Source organism: Phyllobates terribilis, unplaced genomic scaffold (genome assembly GCF_046119375.1).
Source record: "Phyllobates terribilis strain yellow unplaced genomic scaffold, ASM4611937v1 Scaffold_5__5_contigs__length_657084704, whole genome shotgun sequence".
Taxonomy (NCBI): domain Eukaryota; kingdom Metazoa; phylum Chordata; class Amphibia; order Anura; family Dendrobatidae; genus Phyllobates; species Phyllobates terribilis.
Genome location: NW_027362765.1, coordinates 386262683 through 386284441, shown reverse-complemented (window position 1 = coordinate 386284441; position 21759 = coordinate 386262683). Strand labels below are relative to the sequence as shown.

Sequence of the window (21759 nt, the reverse complement as noted above, 5' to 3'; positions counted from 1 at the left end):
CCTTGCCCATTTTAAATAGAGGACAGTATCTTCCACGCTCACTACAAATGACTGAGTTTGGAGCGAACTTATATGTGATCCGCGTGACGGAGAAAACAGAGTTTTAAATACCTGGCCTTTAGGTAAGTAGTTTGACCAGCAAACTGCTGTGAATTGCTTCACTGACACACTAAAGGGAATTTTTAATGTAGGCCAGAAATGGCAGTATTTTCTGACAACGTATATGTGATCCGTTTGACGGAGAAAACAGAGTTTTAAATACCTGGCCTGTAGGTAAGTAGTTTGAACAGCAAACCGGTGTCAAAAACTTCACTGACACAGTGAAAAAAAATTGGATTGGAGGCCAGAAATGGCAGTATTTTCTGAAAACTTATATGTGATCCGTGTGACGGAGAAAACACAGGTTTAAATAGCTGGATTTCTAGCGCTGTAATATTAAAAGGACCTGGCTGTATTCTGCAGTGCCCACAAGCAAATGGCGCAGAAAAACGGTGTTCTTTGGATAGCTTTTTAAGCAAATAATGAAGATTAAGATCCAAAAAAAGTATTCCTGGCCCCTGAGACCTGGGCCTATTTCCAGAAATATCTAACAGCAGCAACCAACAGAATTGGAATGGAGCCTCTTGTGCTATATGCACTGCAGTCTGCTATATACTCTGCCTGCCTATATACACTGCCTGCCTGATATCTCTGGATGGATTAGTTAGTCCTCAGAAGGACTGTTTGTTAAGATGGATATGTGTAATGTACGGTTTTTCTCCCTACACTACCTAATACACGATCAAATCTCTCCCTAGCTCAGCAGCAGCTCTCCCTACACTGTCTGATCCAGAGTGACTGTGACGAGCATGGCGGCGCCAGGTCTGATATAGACCTGATGACGCTGTGCGGCCAGCCAATCACTGTAATGCCATAACCACCATGGCTGCGGCATTACAATGAGTGGCAGGCAATCCCTGTATGTTGATTGGTGCTCTAAAGAGCGCCAAACATGCAGGGAGGGGCCCGGACTCCCGCCGAGCAACCCCAGAAATACTCGGCGAGCGCAGAGCATCTCGAGCAGTTAGATGCTCGGGGGAGCACTGAGCAGTAGCGAGCACGCTAGCTCATCACTGTTCATATTTTTTAGAAATGATTTTTATTTATTAATCAAATCAGTGCTCTCATGAAACACATCGATTCTAATCTAGATGTTTTTGTTTTCTTCACGTTTTCATAAATTATTTTTTGTTTATATTAAATAAATTGAGGATTTCCTGAAACGCGTCAACTCAAATCTGACTTTTTTTTTTATTTTCTTTATTGATATTTTTTTAAATGATTTTTATTTACTAAACAATGTAAGAAGATTGGAGAAAACTAATATTTATATGTTACAAACTCTATATCGTTATTGGAGACCTGAGGTCGGATTCAAATAAAGCTCTTGGCGAGGTGGGGGACACTATTCCGGCTCCCCGTATAAGAAGTGTATACCTTTTATAAATGCAAATGGTTGGTGATATCTTGATTATGGGGCTGTTGTTTTTTATTTTTTGTATTTGGTGATTATTATAGAACGGGAAATAGACAGTTCGCTGTCTTGTTAGCAAAACTAATTCAATGACATTTTCTCCTTATTAATTATAATTGTGTGAAATTCTCTAATTATATTTATTGTATATAATTACATTTAGTTGGTAATTGCCTTATGATTCTCGGGAGCTTTACAAATCAACACCTTAAATCTCCAAAGTGAACTCTCCTTAGATACACATTGTATAAATCCACCATAGAGATCCTCTGTTCCCTATAAGACATTCATGCAACGTCACGAATCTCTGATCAGCACAAAAAATACTTGTCTCATCAGAGGGTAATGGAGACAATAAACCTCACTGTCACTGATTTCGTTCTCCTCGGCTTCCATGATCTTCCAAACTTGCAGTTGGTTTTCTTTTTCATATTTCTGGTCATCTATGTCGCAACGTTGCTTGGAAATTCATTAACAACTGGTCTGTTTTGCTTTGATCCTCACTTCCACAGTCCCATGTATATTCTCCTGTGTAACATGTCAGTATTGGATATGTCCTTCACCTCAATGGTTCTACCAAAGTTATTGGACATCTTTGTAACTGGGAACAATGTCATCTCCTACCATGGTTGTATCGCTCAGGTTTTCTTTTTTGTGGTGCTCATAGTGTCGGAATACTTCATCCTGGCTGCCATGGCTTACGATCGTTACGTGGCCATCTGTCATCCCCTACGTTACTCTTATTTCATGAGCCTGCAGGTCTGTTTCTGGATGGTATGGACATCTTGGAGTATAGGAATCCTCGAGGGCATTTTCTTCATCATTCTGATATCATCTTGTACATTTTGTAGGTCAAATGAAGTAGACCATCTCTTCTGTGATATGAAGCCTCTAATGATGCTTTCTTGTAGCGACACACAGACTATAGAAATGGTAATATTTGTTCTTGGTGTCATCATTGGCTTTGTCCCCTCGGTCATGACCTTGGTGTCCTACATCTATATCATCTCTACCATCTTGAAGATTAACTCAAAAGAAGGAAGACACAAAACCTTCTCCACCTGCTCCTCACACCTCACAGTCATCCTCTTGTTTTACGGAACGGTCCTCGGCATGTACATGAGACCAAAGTCCAGCTATTCCATGGACCAGGACAAGGTGTTTGCCATATTGTATGCCGGAGTCATTCCAATGCTCAACCCTCTCATTTACAGCTTGAAAAATCAGGAGGTGAAGAAAGCTCTGTGCAGAATAAAGAAAAAATATATATTTTATCAGACTATGTTAAATGTAAAACCAAAAACCAAAGCCATGTTTTTCTAATATTTAAGAAAATTTTTCTAACTTTCCTAACCTTCACAGAAGAGAATCCACAGACTTTGTGAAACTTGATTGCCGCTAGATGGTCTCACCGGAGGGACCCCCACTGATCTAAAAAACAAAGCTCTGAAGTACTTTCTTAGTCAATATCTTCAGTTGTCCTATAGACAATAGCCGGAGAGGTGGTGTGAATGTGCAGCCATTGCTCAATTTGAACGGGCCACTTCATAGCCCCGTTGTGGGACACAATGATCAATTGTGGATTGAGGACAATTTGCTACGTTGGGACAACCCCTTTAATGCATGTTTCATATACAGACCGTTCATGATTGATCTACAAATTCGTAAATGGCTTTTGTGAAATATATAACTATAGTTCTATATGTTAGATAGATTGCTATGCTATACAGTTGCAATCAGAACTTTCTTCTGTTTGCAAGAAACATATGTAAATAGCAAATTACAACTAATTTAACAATTTTTTTTCTCCAAATTCAACATAAAATGGCATTTTCACTAACTACTGCAGTCTCGGAATTATTTATCCCCCTAAATATAAACCCTCGTAACAGCACACATTTGTAAGTCAGGTGTCAAGCAAACTACATAATTAGTTGCATCAGATGTGCTTAAGAAAAAACACATCAAATACCCGGACTGGCTGGGGAATTATGGGCAGTGAGGTTTGCTTGCGAGTGTGGTCCCAAAACCTCAGAGAAATTATCGTTTTCTTGCCTAAACAATGAAAAAGATTCAAAGACATCAAATGTTCCTTGAGATACAGCTGCAAGCAGAGTTCACAAGTTAAAAGTTATAGGAACACCCAGACATAGTCAGAAAAAGGGAAACTATCAGCAGGGTTTTGATATATAATTTGAGAGCAGCATGATATAGGGACAGAGAGCCTGATTCAAGTGAAGTGTCACTTAATGGACTCCGTGTTGCAGTTTCAATAAAATCAGTGTTTTATCAGCAGGAGATTAGCACTACAGGACTAGGTGTCTCGTGCCAGCAAGTCAGGCTAATCAGTATAACCCCGTCCCCACCATTGACTGGAAACTTTCTTTTTAGATTGTTTTCTTTTTAACATTAGTTTAAAGGCCTTTTCTGCGTCAAGTTTCAATTATTTTTTTCTTAATGTATTTTTGGGGTTTTGAATGCTCAAAAGGTAAAAAAAAAAAGTAAACTAAAGTTATATATAATTTATTTTTCTTTAACAGACGACTTATGATGATCTACATGGCACAGAGTCCTTAGATTTCCGCCATCTGATTTATTGAACTGAGAATTCATTGGACCGTCTTCATCATTTCTCTCGGGTGTTCGTTTTTCTTGGCTATAGTATATTTCAAACTGTTGGCTGAGAATGTAATTTTTTTCAATTTTTTTCAAAGATGGAAATGAATTTCTCCATTGAAAATGATTTCCGTGGTTATAGATATTGTCCTGATAATGAATTATATATTTGTATAGAGCAAAGGCGGCCATACACAATAGAATTACATCAGCCAATACCCCGATTTCATCTGGATCGGCTAACCATCTCATTCTTCATTCATTGGCTGCACCTTAAAGGAAATAAAAGATGACTGTATAAAAAAATAAACTTATTAATACTCACCTACTGGCACCCACCTGGATCCGGTGCAGTTCTCCGTGGTCTGTGTCACTGAAGATATCACCATTCAACCACCAGACCGCTGATCAAAGTCATCTGACTGCTGCAGCCAATCACAAGCCTCAGCAGTTTAGCGACTAGTTGAAAGGTGATGTCTCCACTTCCTGTCCTGGCGCAGACCTCGGAGCAGACAACCCCTTTAACTTTCCTTCCTATCCAGAAGTTGGACTATTAATTCAGTCTTGGATGGAACATCGAGGTTACAGCCAGTCACTGGTAAGTTGCGTCCTCCATAATAAGGAATGAGCATAAGACTGGCAGGGAACACAGGCAGCAATGCAAAGGAGCAGAGCCGGTCTTGTAGGTGAGAATATTTTCCTATTTTTGTCTCTAGACCACCAGAGGTCCATAAGTAACATAATAATACGTCATTCAGAAAAAAAAAAGAGAGAAAAATCATCCAGCGAAAAAATATGTATAATAAAATATAAAGTCTTTATTAATCCATCAGGAGACAATAAAAAAACACACAGACGCCTCTTAGACATCGATGGAACACAGACCGACGCGTTTCAGCAGAATGCCTTAATCATGGTAAGTGTGCATTAAACTGACAAACTTTCTAATAGAAATACAAACGAGTATAGGAAGGGGTAGGGAAACTAGCAGCAATCACATTCACCTAAAATGTAACCCTAATTAATCAGATAATCAGAAAGACTGACCAACTGGACTATAAATGAAAGACAGAAAGAAGGAAACTTACTCATGTTAAGCGAAGATGCTAAAATGGCAGCGGTTTTGCAAAAAACGGATGTCAGGTTTATAGCAACTAAAGCACCGACATTAGCTAATATTCTGTCACCTAGCTACTTTCAGAGTAAATGGTCAAATAACTCTTCCACTTGGCTCTCTTTGAGAGGGTTTTACAGGTGCGGTCACAATCCGTGTAAAGCCTGGCTATATCTCTTACATCGTTACTCCTCTGCTTCTCCCCTTTGCAGATCCCATCACTGGCTCCCATTCCCCCAGCATATCCAGTTCAAACTACTAACACTGACCTACAAACCAACCAATGCACACTTACCATGATTAAGGCATTCTGCTGAAACGCGTCGGTCTGTGTTCCATCGATGTCTAAGAGGCATCTGCGTGTTTTTTATCATCTTCTCATGGACTAATATAGACTTATATTATATTATACATATTTTTTCGCTGGATGATTTCTCTCTCTCTTTTTTCTGAATTTCGTACCTACGTTCCAGATTAGGACGTCTTTGGGCCAATACTACTGAGGATTTCCTGGCTACACAGCAATAAGATGATGTGGTGAGGTGACGTTCCCTTTTTCCCTCTTTCCCTTAGGTTATATAACAATAGGTCACTGCCATCCTGGTCCACCTATGAAGCCGAGCGACAGGCATAGGGGGTATTCACTATGAACTGTATTAATGTGTCATTGCAGCAGATAGAACAAGAGATCAGAACAGGTTCCCAAAGTCCCCAATAGGGACTGATAAATTAAGCAAAAAGAAAAAAAATATATTAATATGAAAAAAAAAGACAAAGAAAAAAAACAACACGAACAAACATAAAAATGTAAATACCCACCTCTAGTTAAAATAATGAAAGAAAAACATATTTGATATTGCCACATCTGGAGAAGTCAAATCTATCAAGCTGCAACAGTAAGCGTCATATGTGCCCCCAAAATACCAATAATAACTGCAGCTCACCTCTCATAAAACGAGCCTTCAGTTCCAACGATTGAAATACAGAAGAGTTATGGGTCTCAGAAAATGGTGACACAAACCAATTTTGTTTCTTTTTTCCAAATTTCGACATTTTTAGCGTTTTTCACCCCTTCAAATAAAATGGGAAAAAGCACATAAAAACACCTAAAAAACTACCAAAATCCTGTTTTTGTGCAGAAAAATCTGCTGAAAATACTCAATGTGTGCACATACACTTAGAAAGTCCTGATTTTGAGGTAAGTCGCTCCCAGAACCCACCAATGCATAAAAAGTATATAATTCAACAGTTTACAAATATTTTTTTTTTTAAATCAATTTTTTTTTATTGATTTTTATAAAGATTTACACAAAGGAAAAAATAAAAAAAGGAAAAAACAACAACAACCAGACAAACATTGGAGAAACAGGTCTCCACCTCCCAACCTTAAGAAGCATTAAACACGAGTTATTTATACATCTTGGCTCTGCAAAACCAGCGCAAATATTTGAACATAGTAACAATAGTCAATCCAATTACATATAATTTGTGGAATTATTAATAACCTTTTTATTAATTTTGAAAGAAGTTTAATTTGAGGCATCATATAAACGTAACTCAAAGCAAGCCGAGGCGAAATCTCCTCACTTTCCTAGATGTCAAACCAGAGCCATCAATCCATAGACCCCATATCTTGTCAAATTTAGAGATAGCATCTCTTTTTAGGTGCAACAGTTTACAAGTTTACAAATATTAAAGGGAATCTGTTATCTGATTCATGCTGCTCGAACCACGGGCTGCATGAATCAGATCCGTATATCTTTCTCTGAAATCTTCTGAAAATATCTGGCCAGGTACCATAGAAGGAGATGAGACTGGTGCAGTTCTTCCCAGCACTGCTAGAGGTGATTAACAATTAATGGTGTAACCTGTGCAAAATTTGGACCTGGACCCCCACATACATGTTGGTCAGGTGTATGGGCGCTTGTAGTGTTCTAGATCTTATAAAGACATACGTGTTGCCCTCCCCCATGAAATAATATCTCCCATCCAGTAATAATCTCCCCAATTCTAACACCTTTCTGTAATGTCCCCCATCATGAACCCGTCCATGTAATAATCTCCCCCATCCTTGGCACGTTCCTGGTATAATGTCCTCCATCCTGGGCCAATTTTAGTAATGTCTGCAATCCAGGGCCCCTTTCAGTAATATTTTCCCCCATCCTATACCCCTTCCTGGTTTGAGGTATCCCATCCTGGGCCCCTTCCTGCAATAATGTCCCACTTCCTGAGCCCCTTCAAGTAATAATGTCCCCCATCCTGGTATACTGTCCTCCATCCTGGGCCCCTTCCAGTAATAATGTCTCCCATCCTTGTATAATGTTTCCCTTCCTGAGCCCCTTCCAGTAATAATGTCCCCCATTTTCCGCTCTTCTCCAACACATTTAAAAAAAATATATATCAAGAAAGAGGTCAAATATAAATTACAACTTCCCGTTCAAGGTTTCATATCAACAAAAAAACTAAAGCTAAATCAGCCCAGTTTCAAAGGAAGATATAAACACAATCATTAAAATAAATAGTTTTTATTTCCATTCAATTAAAAAAGTTTTTCTTGTTAAAATATTGGTACTTTCAAAATCAAAAAAAGTCAAATCTCAATCAAGAACCTATGTTATTACGATAAATTTTCTCCATAAATATAGTTAACAATATTAGAATATTAACAATCTCGGGCAAAAAATAAAAAATTCCTTTCAGCACTTTATTATCAAGGAATGGGTACAATAGAATTGGATATTTGAGTATTCTAATATTGTTAACTATATTTATGGAGAAAATTTACCGTAATAACATAGGTTGTGATTGAGATTTGACTTTTTTTTATTTTGAAAGTACCAATATTTTAACAAAATAACTTTTTAAATTGAATGGAAATAAAAACTATTTATTTTAATGATTGTGTTTATATCTTCCTTTGAAACTGGGCTGATTTAGCTTTCGTTTTTTTGTTGATTTAAAAAAATAAAGATTATTTTTACCTTCTCCCACTCCAACGATGTGCAGCATCCTCCTCTATAGCTGGCGCAGATGCAGGCTCGTGACTTCGCCATACCAGCTACGAGCGGTGTGTAACATCACTGCCATGCGCCACCCGTGACAAGCACACGGATGGAGGCTGCCGGCCTCTGATTGACTGGCGGCATGTATTGCAGTGCAGGGAGATGGCTGAAATGTATTACAGTGCAAAGACCCGCCATCTCCCTGCACTGCAATACATGCCGCCAGTCAATCAGAGGCTGGCACCCTACATCCCCCGATGCTTATCCAACCAAAATAGGGGCTGGTGTCGGCAGGCCCCCCTCCCGCATGGGCCTGTTCGCACCCTCTGCGACAACGATAATTACGCCCCTGTTGACAGGTGTTATCCAGAAAGAGAGACCAATCAATCACCCAAAGTGTTGCAGGGAGAAGCCGGCCGGGGCAGCGACAGACTAGTCCAGACTCCAACTATGCTACATATTCTCTGAAACACGGATGCGTCCAAGGAGAGGTAAATTCCCATAAATCAGAGAGTTATATAGAGACAAACATACCGAGCCTTAGGTAGCGAAACGGCCTGACACGTTTCGCACAGCTTTCTCATAGGGAAGATTTTCCCCTAGTTTCAGACCTCATAAACAGGCATTTGGCATATGCATATAGCCTTTAATTTTTAATGTACTGTACCATAGGGCCTGTGCACTTGATATGGTATATTTATTTACTTTTTTTTTTAATGTACACCTGATAATTGACAATTACGTAAAATAATAGTCAGCCTAGGTGGGTGTTTGCTTGGGTTTTAATACTTTTTGTGAGACTTGTGTTACATTACCTTCCAGTAGTTTTCCTGATATGTTTTTCTCCCTCATTTTTGTGCCTGATTTTAACTCCATTTTAGAATAAAGTTTAATGTGATTGTGAGATTTGGTCTAACACGTCGTAGTTGTTGAATATTCAGAAATTATTGAGCAACACACCATAGAGTTAAAAAAAATGCCGTAGAATAAACTACAAGTGTAGTGATTCTACTGAATCTGGTTTGATCTACTGAGCTGCTCCTCATCCAATTTGTCAGTTTCGATTAATTCTAGCCTTGACATTGCTTGTTTTTTTTTTAATAAATACTATCAATAGTTATTCACTTTTTGGAGAGTTAGAACTATTTGTTATATCACTTTGTGGAATGTAATCATTAAGACATCTTAATTATTAAACTTGTCGTCATTCCCGGGAGTCGTTGTTATAATTGATAGTAAACTCAAACCTCCGGTGCATATTTTTATGGAATAAAGTTTCTATATATTAACTGTAGTTTTCCATTGTCATTAAAACTAAACAACCATTCCTTCCATGCATGAGATTATGCGACTCAATTCTCAAAAGGAAATTATTTCTTCTACGTTACTAAATGAAGGTGCAAAATTTCAGCATTTCTGAATTTGTTCTCCTCGGCTTCCATGATCTTCCAGACTTCCAGTTGGTTTTATTTTTCATATTTCTGGTCATCTATGTAACAACATTGGTTGGAAATTCATTAACGACTGTTCTATTTTGCTTTGATCCTCACTTCCACAGTCCCATGTATATACTCCTGTGTAACATGTCAGTATTGGATATGTCCTTCACCTCAATGGTTCTACCAAAGTTATTGGACATGTTTCTAACTGGGAACAATGTCATCTCCTACCATGGTTGTATCTCTCAGGTTTTCTTTTTTGTGGTGCTCATGGTGTCGGAATACTTCATCCTGGCTGCCATGGCTTACGATCGTTACGTGGCCATCTGTCATCCCCTACGTTACTCTTATTTCATGAGCCAGCAGGTCTGTTTCTGGATGGCATGGACATCTTGGAGTATAGGCGTCATCGAGGGCATTCTTTATGCTATTCTAATATCATCTTGTACATTTTGTCAATCAAATGAAATTGACCATTTATTTTGTGATATGAAGCCTCTTATAAAACTTTCTTGTAGTGACACACGGACCATAGAAACAGTAATACTTGGACCGAGTGTCATCATCGCCTTTTTTCCTTCAACTATGACCTTGGTGTCTTACATCTATATCATCTCTACCATCTTGAAGATTAACTCAAAAGAAGGAAGACACAAAACCTTCTCCACCTGCTCCTCACACCTCACAGTCATCCTCCTGTTTTATGGAATGGTCCTCGGCATGTACATGAGACCAAAGTCCAGCTATTCCATGGACCAGGACAAGGTGTTTGCCATATTGTATGCCGGAGTCATTCCAATGCTCAACCCTCTCATTTACAGCTTGAAAAATCAGGAGGTGAAGAAAGCTCTTTGCAGAATAAAGAAACAATTGTTTTGTTAGGTTATTGTTCACATGTCTTTTTGGTGTACATGTGTAATGACTCCAGTAGAAAAAAACAAATGTGTAGGAAAATAGATACAAACACATACTAAATTGAACTCAAAGTTTACACTTTTAATTGTTATGTCTGTAAAGCGTTGTAGGACTTTAATGTTGCTATTTAAGCAAGTGAAATATATAAGTGCACAAATAGGTGGAAATGTCAAATGGATACCATTAAAAATACAATTTTTGGCGTCGGTCAGCATTAGATATTACACCTTTAGTGTTCCAAGCATGCAAAGTGCTAGAAAAAAATGTATTAAACAGATAACAAAATGAATGGTCCGTTTTAAATAGACGTTAAACCTGAAAAAATGCTATTAACCTGTAGATATGAGGTAATCGGCAGGTTAATAGCGTTCTGAACCTGCCTGGCACCGGCACTTAGACAGACACTGGTGTGGGGTTAATGAACTTTACTCCATCTGGCAGTGTTAGGGTTTCAGTCATAAGGGCGGCACCGGCACGGGTCCAGTTACCACTCTGTGTATGGAGAGCGGCGGCTGTAACCGCACCCCTGGCACTAACTGACAGTCAACCCTAATGGTGAACCAGCTCCTCCCTCTGATGCAGGACAGGCCAGTATCGGACAGTGGGTTATGCTCAGCAGGGTCTCCTCTGCTCCGGCAGCTTATTGGTCCTCTCCCTTCTATGGCTCCATCCTTTATGGGTGCTCTGCGGCCTTAGGGGTCCCATGGACAGGGGCCTCTCCTCCCATACCCGTCAGGTTCTCTATCCACTGAAGGTTCAACTAGAAGAAATAACAGCACCAAATTCGAGGACTGTCATCTGAATTCTGGATATCCAGCTCCCACGCGGCCTTGTGAGTATTACTCCATGTCTTGTCCGTTTCCTTCTATTTTAATGTCACAAGGTTTAGAGGGTAGCCAGGTAGCAGGATTATCAGGTACGTTATCAGGGGTGAGAATACGGCAGATGGAGATAATGTAGTAGGTGACGGGATTAGAGATTTGTTGGGGAGACTAAGGGATTTTTTGGCTGGAGGGTGGTAAGCATAATATGGGGCACTAGGCTTCGTTGGTTCCTCCTGGAGTGGTCACAGGTTAGGGCACCGGTGTCGGTATCGGTACAGACGGAGAAAGAAAAGGAGGATAGGATTCATTTGGACGATAGGGCAAAATGTATGTTTGCTTTGAAGGTTCCCTGGGTGTTCACCTTAAAAAAAAGGTAAGGTAAAAAATTTGGATACATGAATATGTAAAAAAATTTTTCCTTGCTACTGCTGGAAAAATTTAAGTTAGATAAGTGGAAAAAGGATGATAGCAAAAAAGAAGTGGAAGAGAAGTGCAGATGGGGCTTGATCCCGCAGACTTTCATTAACTGTATGCAAGCATTTGTGATCTTAGCTAGTGTTATTGACGAGAAGGCAACCAAACATTGTCGCACTCTCTTTTGCTATATGGATTCTAGTGGTGAGGCACACAGGGTGTAAGGGGACCGGGAGTTGTTGAGATATGATGAACAGTTTTGTCAGAGGAAAGCCATTCACCCGGCCAATACGACTTGGGACTAAAAGGACACTTGCCTTTGGTTGCACGTGATGGCCCCAACTAGATTTGGCCATTCCTTTCAAGAGGGAGGGGGTGGTTCTGCCGACCAGCCATGATGTCAAGAAGCTGGTTATCAATCCAGGCAAGTGGTTCCGCAGAAGCCAGGGGTTGGCAATTTAATGAAAGCCAGTGCAAGTTTGGGTCTAGTTGCAAGTTCAAGCACCTCTGATCACATTGTAATGGATCATTGCCGTACAATGTTTTAAAAAGGCAAGGGAAAGGCAGCTTCTAGTGATCCTCAAGGGAGTGATGCTGGTGAAGTTAACACAATGCTTCCTTATCTAAATTGGATTATAAATCGGGAGAAAGCGGATTTGTTGATAACGAGTTTCGATGAGGGTTTTAGGATTCTGTGCCCCCGTTTAAAATTCATTGCCTTAAGAACTTAAAATCCGAGTACCAGCATTCAGCGGTGATATCAGAGAAGCTGGTCCATTTGATACTCCTCCGCTCACAGATCTGCTAATTTATCAATTAAGAATTGTCCCTAAAAAGGAGCCGAACAAGTTTCGGTTGATTCATCATCTTTCCTATCCTCGGGGTTTGTCAGTTAATGATGGTATTGAGCAGAGCTTTGCTCTGTGGCATACTCATCCTTTGTTGAGGTGGGTTAGTAGGTTTGGAAAAGGTGCTTTATTGACTAAGACAGATGTGGAATAGGCCTTTAGATTGTTGCCACTTCATCCCTACAGTGAATTGTTATTGGGATGTTTTTGGAACATTGCTTACCAATGGTATGTTCTCTTTCTTGTTCATTGTTTAAATCTTTTAGTACCTTTTTTGCAGTGAGTAGTTCTCGATGTTTCAGGTTCTGAATCCATTATACCCTATTTAGATGATTCTTTGTGTATCGTCCCTAAGGGCTCCACACTGTGTGGATCAATTCTTGGGACCATAGAATGATGCTAGGTGCTTTGGAGTTCCACTGGCTCCTGGTAAGATGTAGGGGGAAGCTATGTGTACAGTATTTGTTTTCTGGGCATTGTTATCGACGCTGAAAAACGGGAGTTTCGTCTTTCGGTAGAGAAGATAATTGCATTGAGGTTGGAGGTTGCGAGGGCACGTTGTTTGAAAAATCTCACTCTGAGGGAGGTTCAATCCCTTCTGGGCAAGCTTAATTTTGCTTCTAGGATAATGCCCAAGGAAAGAGTTTTTTTCTCGCAGGCTAGCTAGTGCGAAAGTAGGAGTTAAGGCTCCTCATCATTATGTGCACTTGTCAAGTAAGCATAAGTCAGATCTAGCAGTTTGGGTGAATTTTTGGAACATTACAACGTCCGGTCTTTGTTGATAGATGAAGTAGTTGACAATTTTGAGCATGATTTGTTTAGGACCTGTATATAGTTTTAGTTTGTCTAGTTTTAGTTTAAAGAATGTATGCAGTGACTAAGGACGTAACCGTCTGAAACGCGTATGCGATCACTCTCTTTTTATGGATTTGCAATAAAGAAGAACTTTTTATGAGGACCCAGTGCTGGATGTACCTTCCTTTTCTCTTTGTAAATTTACTTGAAAAAATTAAAAATTACTGCTACATTTTTATACCTTATAAAATGCTCACTAAATAAAACAACACTTTACAAATGGTGCTGATGTAAAGCAGACATGAGGGAAATGTTATTTATTAATGTTTTTGTGTGGTATTACTATTGGGATTAAAGGGATAGTCATTCAAATTTTGAAAATAGCAATTTTTAAAACATTTTTGTAAAATTTCTGATATTTTTATAAATAAACGCAAAACATATCAACCTAAATTTACCATTATTAAAAAGTATCACGTGTCACAAAAAAAACAGACTTAAAATCAATGGGATATGTTGAAGTATTCCATAGTTATTACTACATAAAGTAACACTGGTCATATTTCAAAAAATTGGTCCAGTCACTAAGGGGTTAAGGCATCTCACGTGTCAGGTGTTCAGATTTCAATTGCTGATTAACTCTCTCGCTTTCAGTGGGAATGTTTCCGGATGTTGGCTCCATTGGATTGGAGTGCCCTCCGCAGGTATTGGACCTTGGTTTCCCTGATTAGGTCATCTCTTTCTGGTAATACATAGGTAGCGTATCCGTCGGTTTGGAAACTCTGGGAGAAGTGGTTAGCATCATTTGGTAGAGCAGTCTCAGAAGATCAGGTAGGCAAATTGTTTCTGTGGCTGAGAAGGGGGGCGTTCGAAAAATGGTCTTTTGCGAAGGTTAATCGCTTGATTTCGGGTTTAGCTTTTGGATTTAAATTGCGGGGTTAGAGAGATTTGACAAAGAACTTCTTGGTGAAACAGGCCCTAAAGGGCTTACAGAGGGGCGGGTCTCTAAGGGGTGGGAAGCATCCTGTTTCCTTTTGTTTGCTAGAATGTTCGGGTAAAGAATTGTCAACAGTTAGCAGTAGTGATGGGCGAGCACTAAAATGCTCGGGTGCTCGATGCTCGGGTCACCCGAGCAACGAGCCCAATGTAAGTCTATGGGAAACTCGAGCATTTTTCCGGCGCCCCCCCCCCCCCCGGTGGTCTGCAGAGGGCCTAAAAATTGCACAAATCGATGGGAACAGTGCTCAAATGACATGGGAACAGCATGGGGAAGACCCCTGGAAGCATTTCTGAGCCCCAGGTCACTGCTGTGAACAATGTTGTCAGAGGTATTACGCCACTTTTACGGACTCACAATAAAACATACAAAAACGAAACCAAAATGGATTTTCCTGGGAAATGTGTTAAGGAACATCCTTTCCAGGGTAATGACTTGTATATAAAGCAAAATAAATAACCGAAAACAAAAATACTCCTCCACACCTTGCGCTATGTTCACATTTAGCATTTTTGATGCATTTTTGCACTTTTGCATTGCTTTCAACTGTGACAAATGCATTCACCAGGAAATGTAGTTTTAACATTTTACAACCTTATCTGGCCATGTGGTGTGTGAGATATCATCAGACACATCCTGTTTCATTTATGAAGGAGGGACTCTGAAAGTAACAAAGCCTATTTTTATAGGGCCATCAGGCAGCCTTTACTATTCTTAAAGGGCCAGCAGTCAGCCCTCACTATTCTTAGAGAGCCATCAGCCGGCTATGTTTTATTGTTCCCATTACTAAAAAGTGCGTCTCCTATACTGTTATTGCGTATGCAGTGAGTGGCATGGCTGCCCAAAATTTGGACGCACCCCAATAACACTTTGAAAATTTGGATGCACCCCAATAACCCCGCGCCTCAGGGCCTGTGCGATGGGAGGATCTGAGAAAATTCTCCCAGAACTTTGACAGTGTTCCCCTGCCTCTGCTGGATTGAAGTTGTGTCTCTCTCGCCTGTACTCTTTGGTTGTCCAAGGAAGTGTGCCCTCTGCCGCCAGCGTTTTCAGATGGGAATTTTTTAATAGTTCCGCAACAAGGGCCTTCTGTTACCGTCCCATTTTGTAGACCTGTCCGCCTCAGGAAAAAGAGATATAAAGTTCTCCTTGTAACGTGGGTCTAGAAGTGTCACCAACCAGTAATGACTGTCACCCAAAATTTTGAGAAAGCGAGGGTCATGGGAAAGGCAGCGTAACATAAACTCAGCCATGCGTGCCAGACTGCTAACAGGCAAGACTTCCTGGTCCTCACCAAGAGGATGACTGACCATGCTCTCCTCCTCCTCTCTGTCCTCAGGATCCACGCTGAACAGACGGTATGACAGTTGTGCAGATAGTACCGTCTACAGCGCATGAAACTAGCTCCTGTTCTTCCTCCTCCTCCTCTTCCTCATTGTCATCCAATCCACGTTGGGATGAGATGAGTCTGGGCTGTGTGTAATCACCCTGTATGGTTCCTTGCTCTATCTCATCATGCTCCGCCTGCAATGCATCCTCTTTGATTGTGAGCAGAGAGCGTTTCAGAAGACAGAGAAGCGGGATGGTGACGCTAATTATGGTGTCATCGCCACTCACTATCTTGGTGGTGTCCTCAAAGTTTTGGAGGATGGTACATATGTCTGACATCCATGTCCACTCCTGAGGTCTTATGTGTGGAGTCTGAACTGAATACTGATGGCCTTGTTGATGCTGGTACTCAACAACTGCCCTCTTCTGCTCACAAATCCTTCCCAACATCTGGAGTGTAGAGTTCCAACACGTGGGGACATCACACACCAGTCTGTGAGCCGAAAGCTGCAAACGCTGCCGAAACACGGCAAGGGCGGCGGAAGCTGTAGGTGACTTTCTAAAATGGGCACACAGGCGGCGTACTTTAACAAGCAGATCCGGTAGCTCTGGGTAGGACTTGAGTAACTGCTTAACCACGAGGTTAAGCACATGGGCCAGGCATGGTACGTGTGTGAGCTCGCCTCGCCTCAGAGCCGCCACCAGGTTACGACTATGCCTGGCTGTAGGTTCAGCGGTGTGAGCCACAGATCTGCCTGATCTTTCAGAGCTGTCCACAACTATTCAGCATTGTGCGGTTTGTCACCTAAGCATATTAACTTCAGCACAGCCTGTTGCCGCTTGGCCGAGGCAGTGCTGCAGTGCTTCCAGCTTGTGACTGATGTGGTCATTTCGGAGATGGAGGCTGAAGAGGAGGAGGAGGCTGAGGAGGATGAGGTGCAGGAGCTGTAGACTGTGGGGACAACCCTGATTGACCTAGGGCCCGCAATCCTTGGCGTCGGGAGGACGTGTTCCGCTCCAAGGTCCGACTAGGTCCCGGCTTCCACTATGTTAACCCAGTGTGCCGTCATGGTTAGGTGGACTTTCCCGGTAACTGCGTTGTTGAGGGCATGGCTTGTGTAATGCGGGAAAGGCTCACCGGGAGAAGTAGTGGCGGTTGGGGACCGAGTACCGAGAGATGGCCTCCGCCATCAGGTTGCGGAATGCTTCTGTCTCCAAAAGCCTAAAAGGCAAAATATCGAGCCCAAGCAGTCATGAAATGTGGGAATTTAGTAGTGTGGCCTGTGGGGCGTTGGCTGCGTATTTGCGCTTGCCTTCCAAGGACTGGGGTATGGATAACTAAGCTCTGCGCTGGGACAAGGACGTGGACATGCTTCCTGATGCTGCTACTTGAGAGTGTGCAATGACAGGTGCAGGGCAGGAGGCATCTTCGCATGCACCATGGACAAGGGATTGGCTTGCATGCACAACAGCGGAAGAAGCAGTGGTGCCACCCACAGACACTGTTCCTCGACTCTGGGGTTCGGCCCACAAAGTCGGGTGCTTTGCTGCCATGTGCCTGATCATGCCGGTGGTGGTCAGGCTGCTAGTTTTGCATCCCCTGCTGATGCTGGCCTGGCAGATGGTGCAAATGGCCTTTTTGGGGTTGTCCGCAGAGTCTTTTAAAAACAACCAGACTCGGGAAGACCTAACAGTTGTACTGGTAACTTCCTTCATGTTGATGTTACGGGGAATGGTTGCCTGCCTTCTTTCTGCGGCCACCACACTGCTTCTTCCTGCCTGTTGGGGTGCTCTGCCTCCCTCCCCCTGTGTGCTGCTGTCCTCGCTCTGCATGTCCTCCTGCCAGGTTGGGTCAGTTACTATATCATCCATCACCTCGTCTTCCAGTTCCGCACCCTGTTCCTCCTCCTGACTTTCTGGCAATTGTGTCTCATCATCATCCACCTCTTGTGATACTTTCCCTTTCACCTTTGTGTGACCGTGGGTGCTCAAATATTTCGGCATCGCTACATGCTATCTCCTCTTGCCCAGCTTCAAGTGGTCCTGGCGAGAGGCCCAAATCTATAAATGGAAAAGTGAACAGCTCTTCGGAGTGTCCAAGTGTGTGATCAGTTGTCTCCGGGCACTCAGCATGGTGGGAGAAAGGAGGATCAGGGTGAGGAATATGCAGTCCAGACTCACGGCTACTGAGACTTGACCGTGTGGAAGACAGGGTGGCGGTGGTGGTGGTGGTGGCAAAGTGACTGGAAGCATTTTCCGCTATCCAACCAACAACCTTTTGACACTGCTCTGGGTTCAATAGTGGTGTGCTGCAGTCCCCTAGGAATTGGGATGTGAAGGTCGGATGAGAAAATGTGGGTGTTTGTTGTGGCACAATTTTAGCTTGCCCATGGCCTCGGCCTCTGCATGCACCATCACCATCGCCATCAAGTCCAGTTCCCCCTCCCTTGCCAAGCACCTTGCCCATTTCAAATGGAGGACAATACCTTCCACGCTCACTACAAATGGCTGAATTTGGAGCGAAGTTATATGTAATCAGTGTGACGGAAAAAACACAGTTTTAAATACCTGGCCTGTAGGTAACTATTTTGAACAGCAAACCAGTGTCAAAAATTGTGCTGACACACTGAAAAAAAATAGAATGGAGGCCAGAAATGGCTGAATTTTCAGAAAACGTATATGTGATCCGTGTGTCGGACAAACCACAGTTTTAAATACCTGGCCTGTAGGTAACTATTTTGAACAGCAAACCAGTGTCAAAAACATTGCTGACACACTGAAAAAAAATTTGAATGGAGGCCAAATATGGCAGTATTTTCAGCGCAATTATATGTGATCCATGTGACGGACAAACCACAATTTTAAATAGCTGGATTTCTAGCGCTGTAATATGGAAAGGACCTGGCTGTATTCTGCAGTGCCAACAAGCAAATGGTGCAGAAAAATGGTGTTCTCTGGATTGCTTTTTAAGCAAATAATGAGGATTAAGATCCAAAAAAAGGTATTCCTGGCCCCTGAGACCTGGGCCTTTGTATAGAAATGTCTAGCAGCAGCAGATGGCAGAACTGGAATGGAGCCTCTTGTGCTATATGGACTGCAGTCTGCTATATACACTGACTACCTGCCTATATACTGTACACTGCCTGCCTGATATCTCTGCAGATGGATTAGTCCTCAGAAGGACTGTTTGTTGAGATGGATATGTGTAATGTACAGTTTTTCTCCCTACACTACCTAATACAGTACACAACCAAATCTCTCCCTAGCTCAGTAGCACCTCTCCCTACACTGCCTGATTGCGGAGTAGACTGACGAGCACAGCGGCGCCAGGTCTGATATAGAGCTGATGATGCTGTGCGGCCAGCCAATCACAGTAATGCCACAACCAACATGGCTGCGGCATTACTATGAGTGGCAGGCAATCCCTGCTCTAAAGAGCGCCAAAAATGCAAGGAGGGGACCCGAGCATCCGCCCAAGCATCTCGCAAGTACTCGGCGAGCTCTGAGCATCTCGAGTACTGAGATGCTCGGGCGAGTACCGAGTACTTACGAGTATACTCGCTCATCACTAGTTAGCAGTTTAAACTTTGAGATCCTGCTTTTTCAGTTGGCTTTTCCGTTGGCCTTCTTCGGTGCTTTAAGGGTAGGTGAACTGATTGCTCCTACGAAGAAGTAGGCAGGAGCCATGTTAGCAGAGACGTGGTCACCACATTCAAAAGGGTGGAATTTTAGATCAGGAAATCAATGACTGATCATATGGGAAAAGGTTGAAAGGTAGTTTTACGTGTTGTTCTCGACTCGGTTATGTGCCCCTTGACAAACCTCAAGCATTTTTTGAGGCTGCGGCCAAAGGCCCCTTACTACGTCATTAAAATGGTTCTTTTCTGTCAAGGTACCAATTTACAAAGATGTTTAGGAGATGCTTGATAGGTTTGGGCTTGACCTAAGCTGTTTGGCACCCCTCATTCTTTCCACATAGGGTCTTCTACGGAAGCTGCGGTCTGCAGTTTGAGTCAAGAAATTGTTCAGCGCATTGGCTCATGGGAATCTCTGTGTTTTTTCATCTTATGTTAGGCCCCAGGGGCTGGTAAAGTTTTGCAGTACAGGATGAGTAGATATTGAAGTTGATAATGATTGTTATTGGTTTGTTGTTGTTTATTGCAGGCTCTTCTCTGTTGATTTGGATTATGGACCACTCATAAGTGTATTGGGGAGCGGTCTGGGTGGACATGAGAAGTGACTTGCCCCCAGGGCCGTGGGGTACTCGGCAGCCGGGCCTTATGGCTGCTTGCGGGGGGGTTATCACGGTGGCTGGCCCGGTCCGTGACCCAGGGCGGTCAGTGCAATGAAAGGGAATTATTTACAAGGGATTTGTCGTGACTCGTGACGCCACCTGTGGTGTCTGGTGAGGATCACCAGCGCTGCAACAGTCCTCTGAGGCAGATGATACGGCAGCTATAGATGGAACGGCTCCCCACCGGTGGAGCAGGCCTCATTGCAGTGTAAAATGAATATATGGAGGTACGCTGGGCGTTGTAGTGCAGGGAGGGAAATGGTGCCGGTGAAAGAAAGGGACGGAGGCAGTTCGATGCAGTCATCCAAGGTTTACTCACAGTTCTTAGACAATCCACAGGTGCACTGTACTGGTGCAAGCCTCCCACGTCGCACTGTGTTCACCGGGCAGGGGTTCAATCCTTCCTCAGGCAGCATAGGAATGCCTGGCAGAACCCAACTTTCATATGTACCTAATTTGACCGTCTTCACACTTGGTCCTTCTCCCTGCTGCCCTGCGCTGCCCGCTCTCAATCCCGCTCGGGTATGCTGAAGTCCTTCCTGTACGTCGGATCCGGGACCAACCTGACCCCCTGGGGATTAGAACGCGGCAACCGATCCCTCTGACACCTGGCAGATTCGGGGCGTACGGGTGCCATACTGCACGCGCCGTACCCCCTGGGATCCCTTTGTATAACGGAGCCTACTCCCTGCTCCCCTTCTGGGCCTCTCCGGCTAGGCCCGCCTCTGGAGCAGAGCTCTTGCAGAGCCTCCGCTCCTCTCCCTTTCCTCCTCAGACTGATCTGACTGAACCCAAGATGGCTTCTCTATTTATACCTCCTTCTACAAGAGCTCCCTTTAACTCCTTCCTCCACCCACACCCACTACTGGTTCCCCCTACCTTTGGGTTCCCCCCACTCCAGCCAGGGTCAGGGCTCAGCGGCTGCGCTCTGCATATTGCCCCTCCAGCCGGCCTGGAGCATTGTAGTGTTGGATGCAGGTGTTTGGGGCTCTGTGCAGCACTCCCTCTTTACCTGAGTGAAGGGAGGCACCACACCTCGGGGTGAGGTGCAGTACCTCTGTGGCGACTGAACCCTCAGGGGCGCCACAGAAGCAAAGGTAGACAGCTCGGTTTCCCCAAGGAGACAGAGGTGATCAGGTGGCTCGGTTTTAGAGGGATGGGGTGGAATAGAGTATTGAAGGATAACCACTGTTTCGTCAGGTTAGATAAGGCCCCGGACATTTTGGCGAAACAAGTGGGGGGTAACGATTTATAGGTTTTCCCATTCAGAGAATAGGTCAGAGACATTAAACACAATATGTTGCATCTCTGGGCATCCTTCTCTGAGATCGTTACAGTGTGATCTAAGATCGTACCACGGAAAAATTGGCAGAACGCTCATTCCGAAAAGTTGAACAAGGCCAAAATAAAAGTTAATCGGGAGATTTCTAATTTTCTCTGCAGGAGTGGGGCGTGGCAGTGAATCATTTTTATTTTGAACATGGTGATGACAGGTTTTGGATGGCTGATAAGGTGCATCTAAATGCAGTGTGTATTGACTTGTGGGCCCTGGTCCTGCAGAGGGGCATGAAACGGACTATGGCTTTGTGGATCAGGTGAATAATATTAAGTAAAACTACAAAGCTCAGCACAATTTCTGCTGTAACACATTCAGCTATC

General features: G+C 42.9%; 2 protein-coding genes across 2 annotated transcripts; both read left to right on the top strand.

The window, feature by feature from the left end:
* Positions 1 to 1858: 1858 nt before the first annotated feature.
* LOC141271589 (olfactory receptor 9G19-like) lies at positions 1859 to 2836 on the top strand. The gene has a single exon (XM_073681634.1). It carries the CDS (start codon positions 1859 to 1861, stop codon positions 2834 to 2836), a length of 978 nt encoding a protein of 325 aa, XP_073537735.1.
* Positions 2837 to 9636: 6800 nt separating this feature from the next.
* Positions 9637 to 10566, top strand: LOC141271588 (olfactory receptor 9G19-like). Its single transcript, XM_073681633.1, has one exon. It carries the CDS (start codon positions 9637 to 9639, stop codon positions 10564 to 10566), a length of 930 nt encoding a protein of 309 aa, XP_073537734.1.
* Positions 10567 to 21759: the final 11193 nt, after the last annotated feature.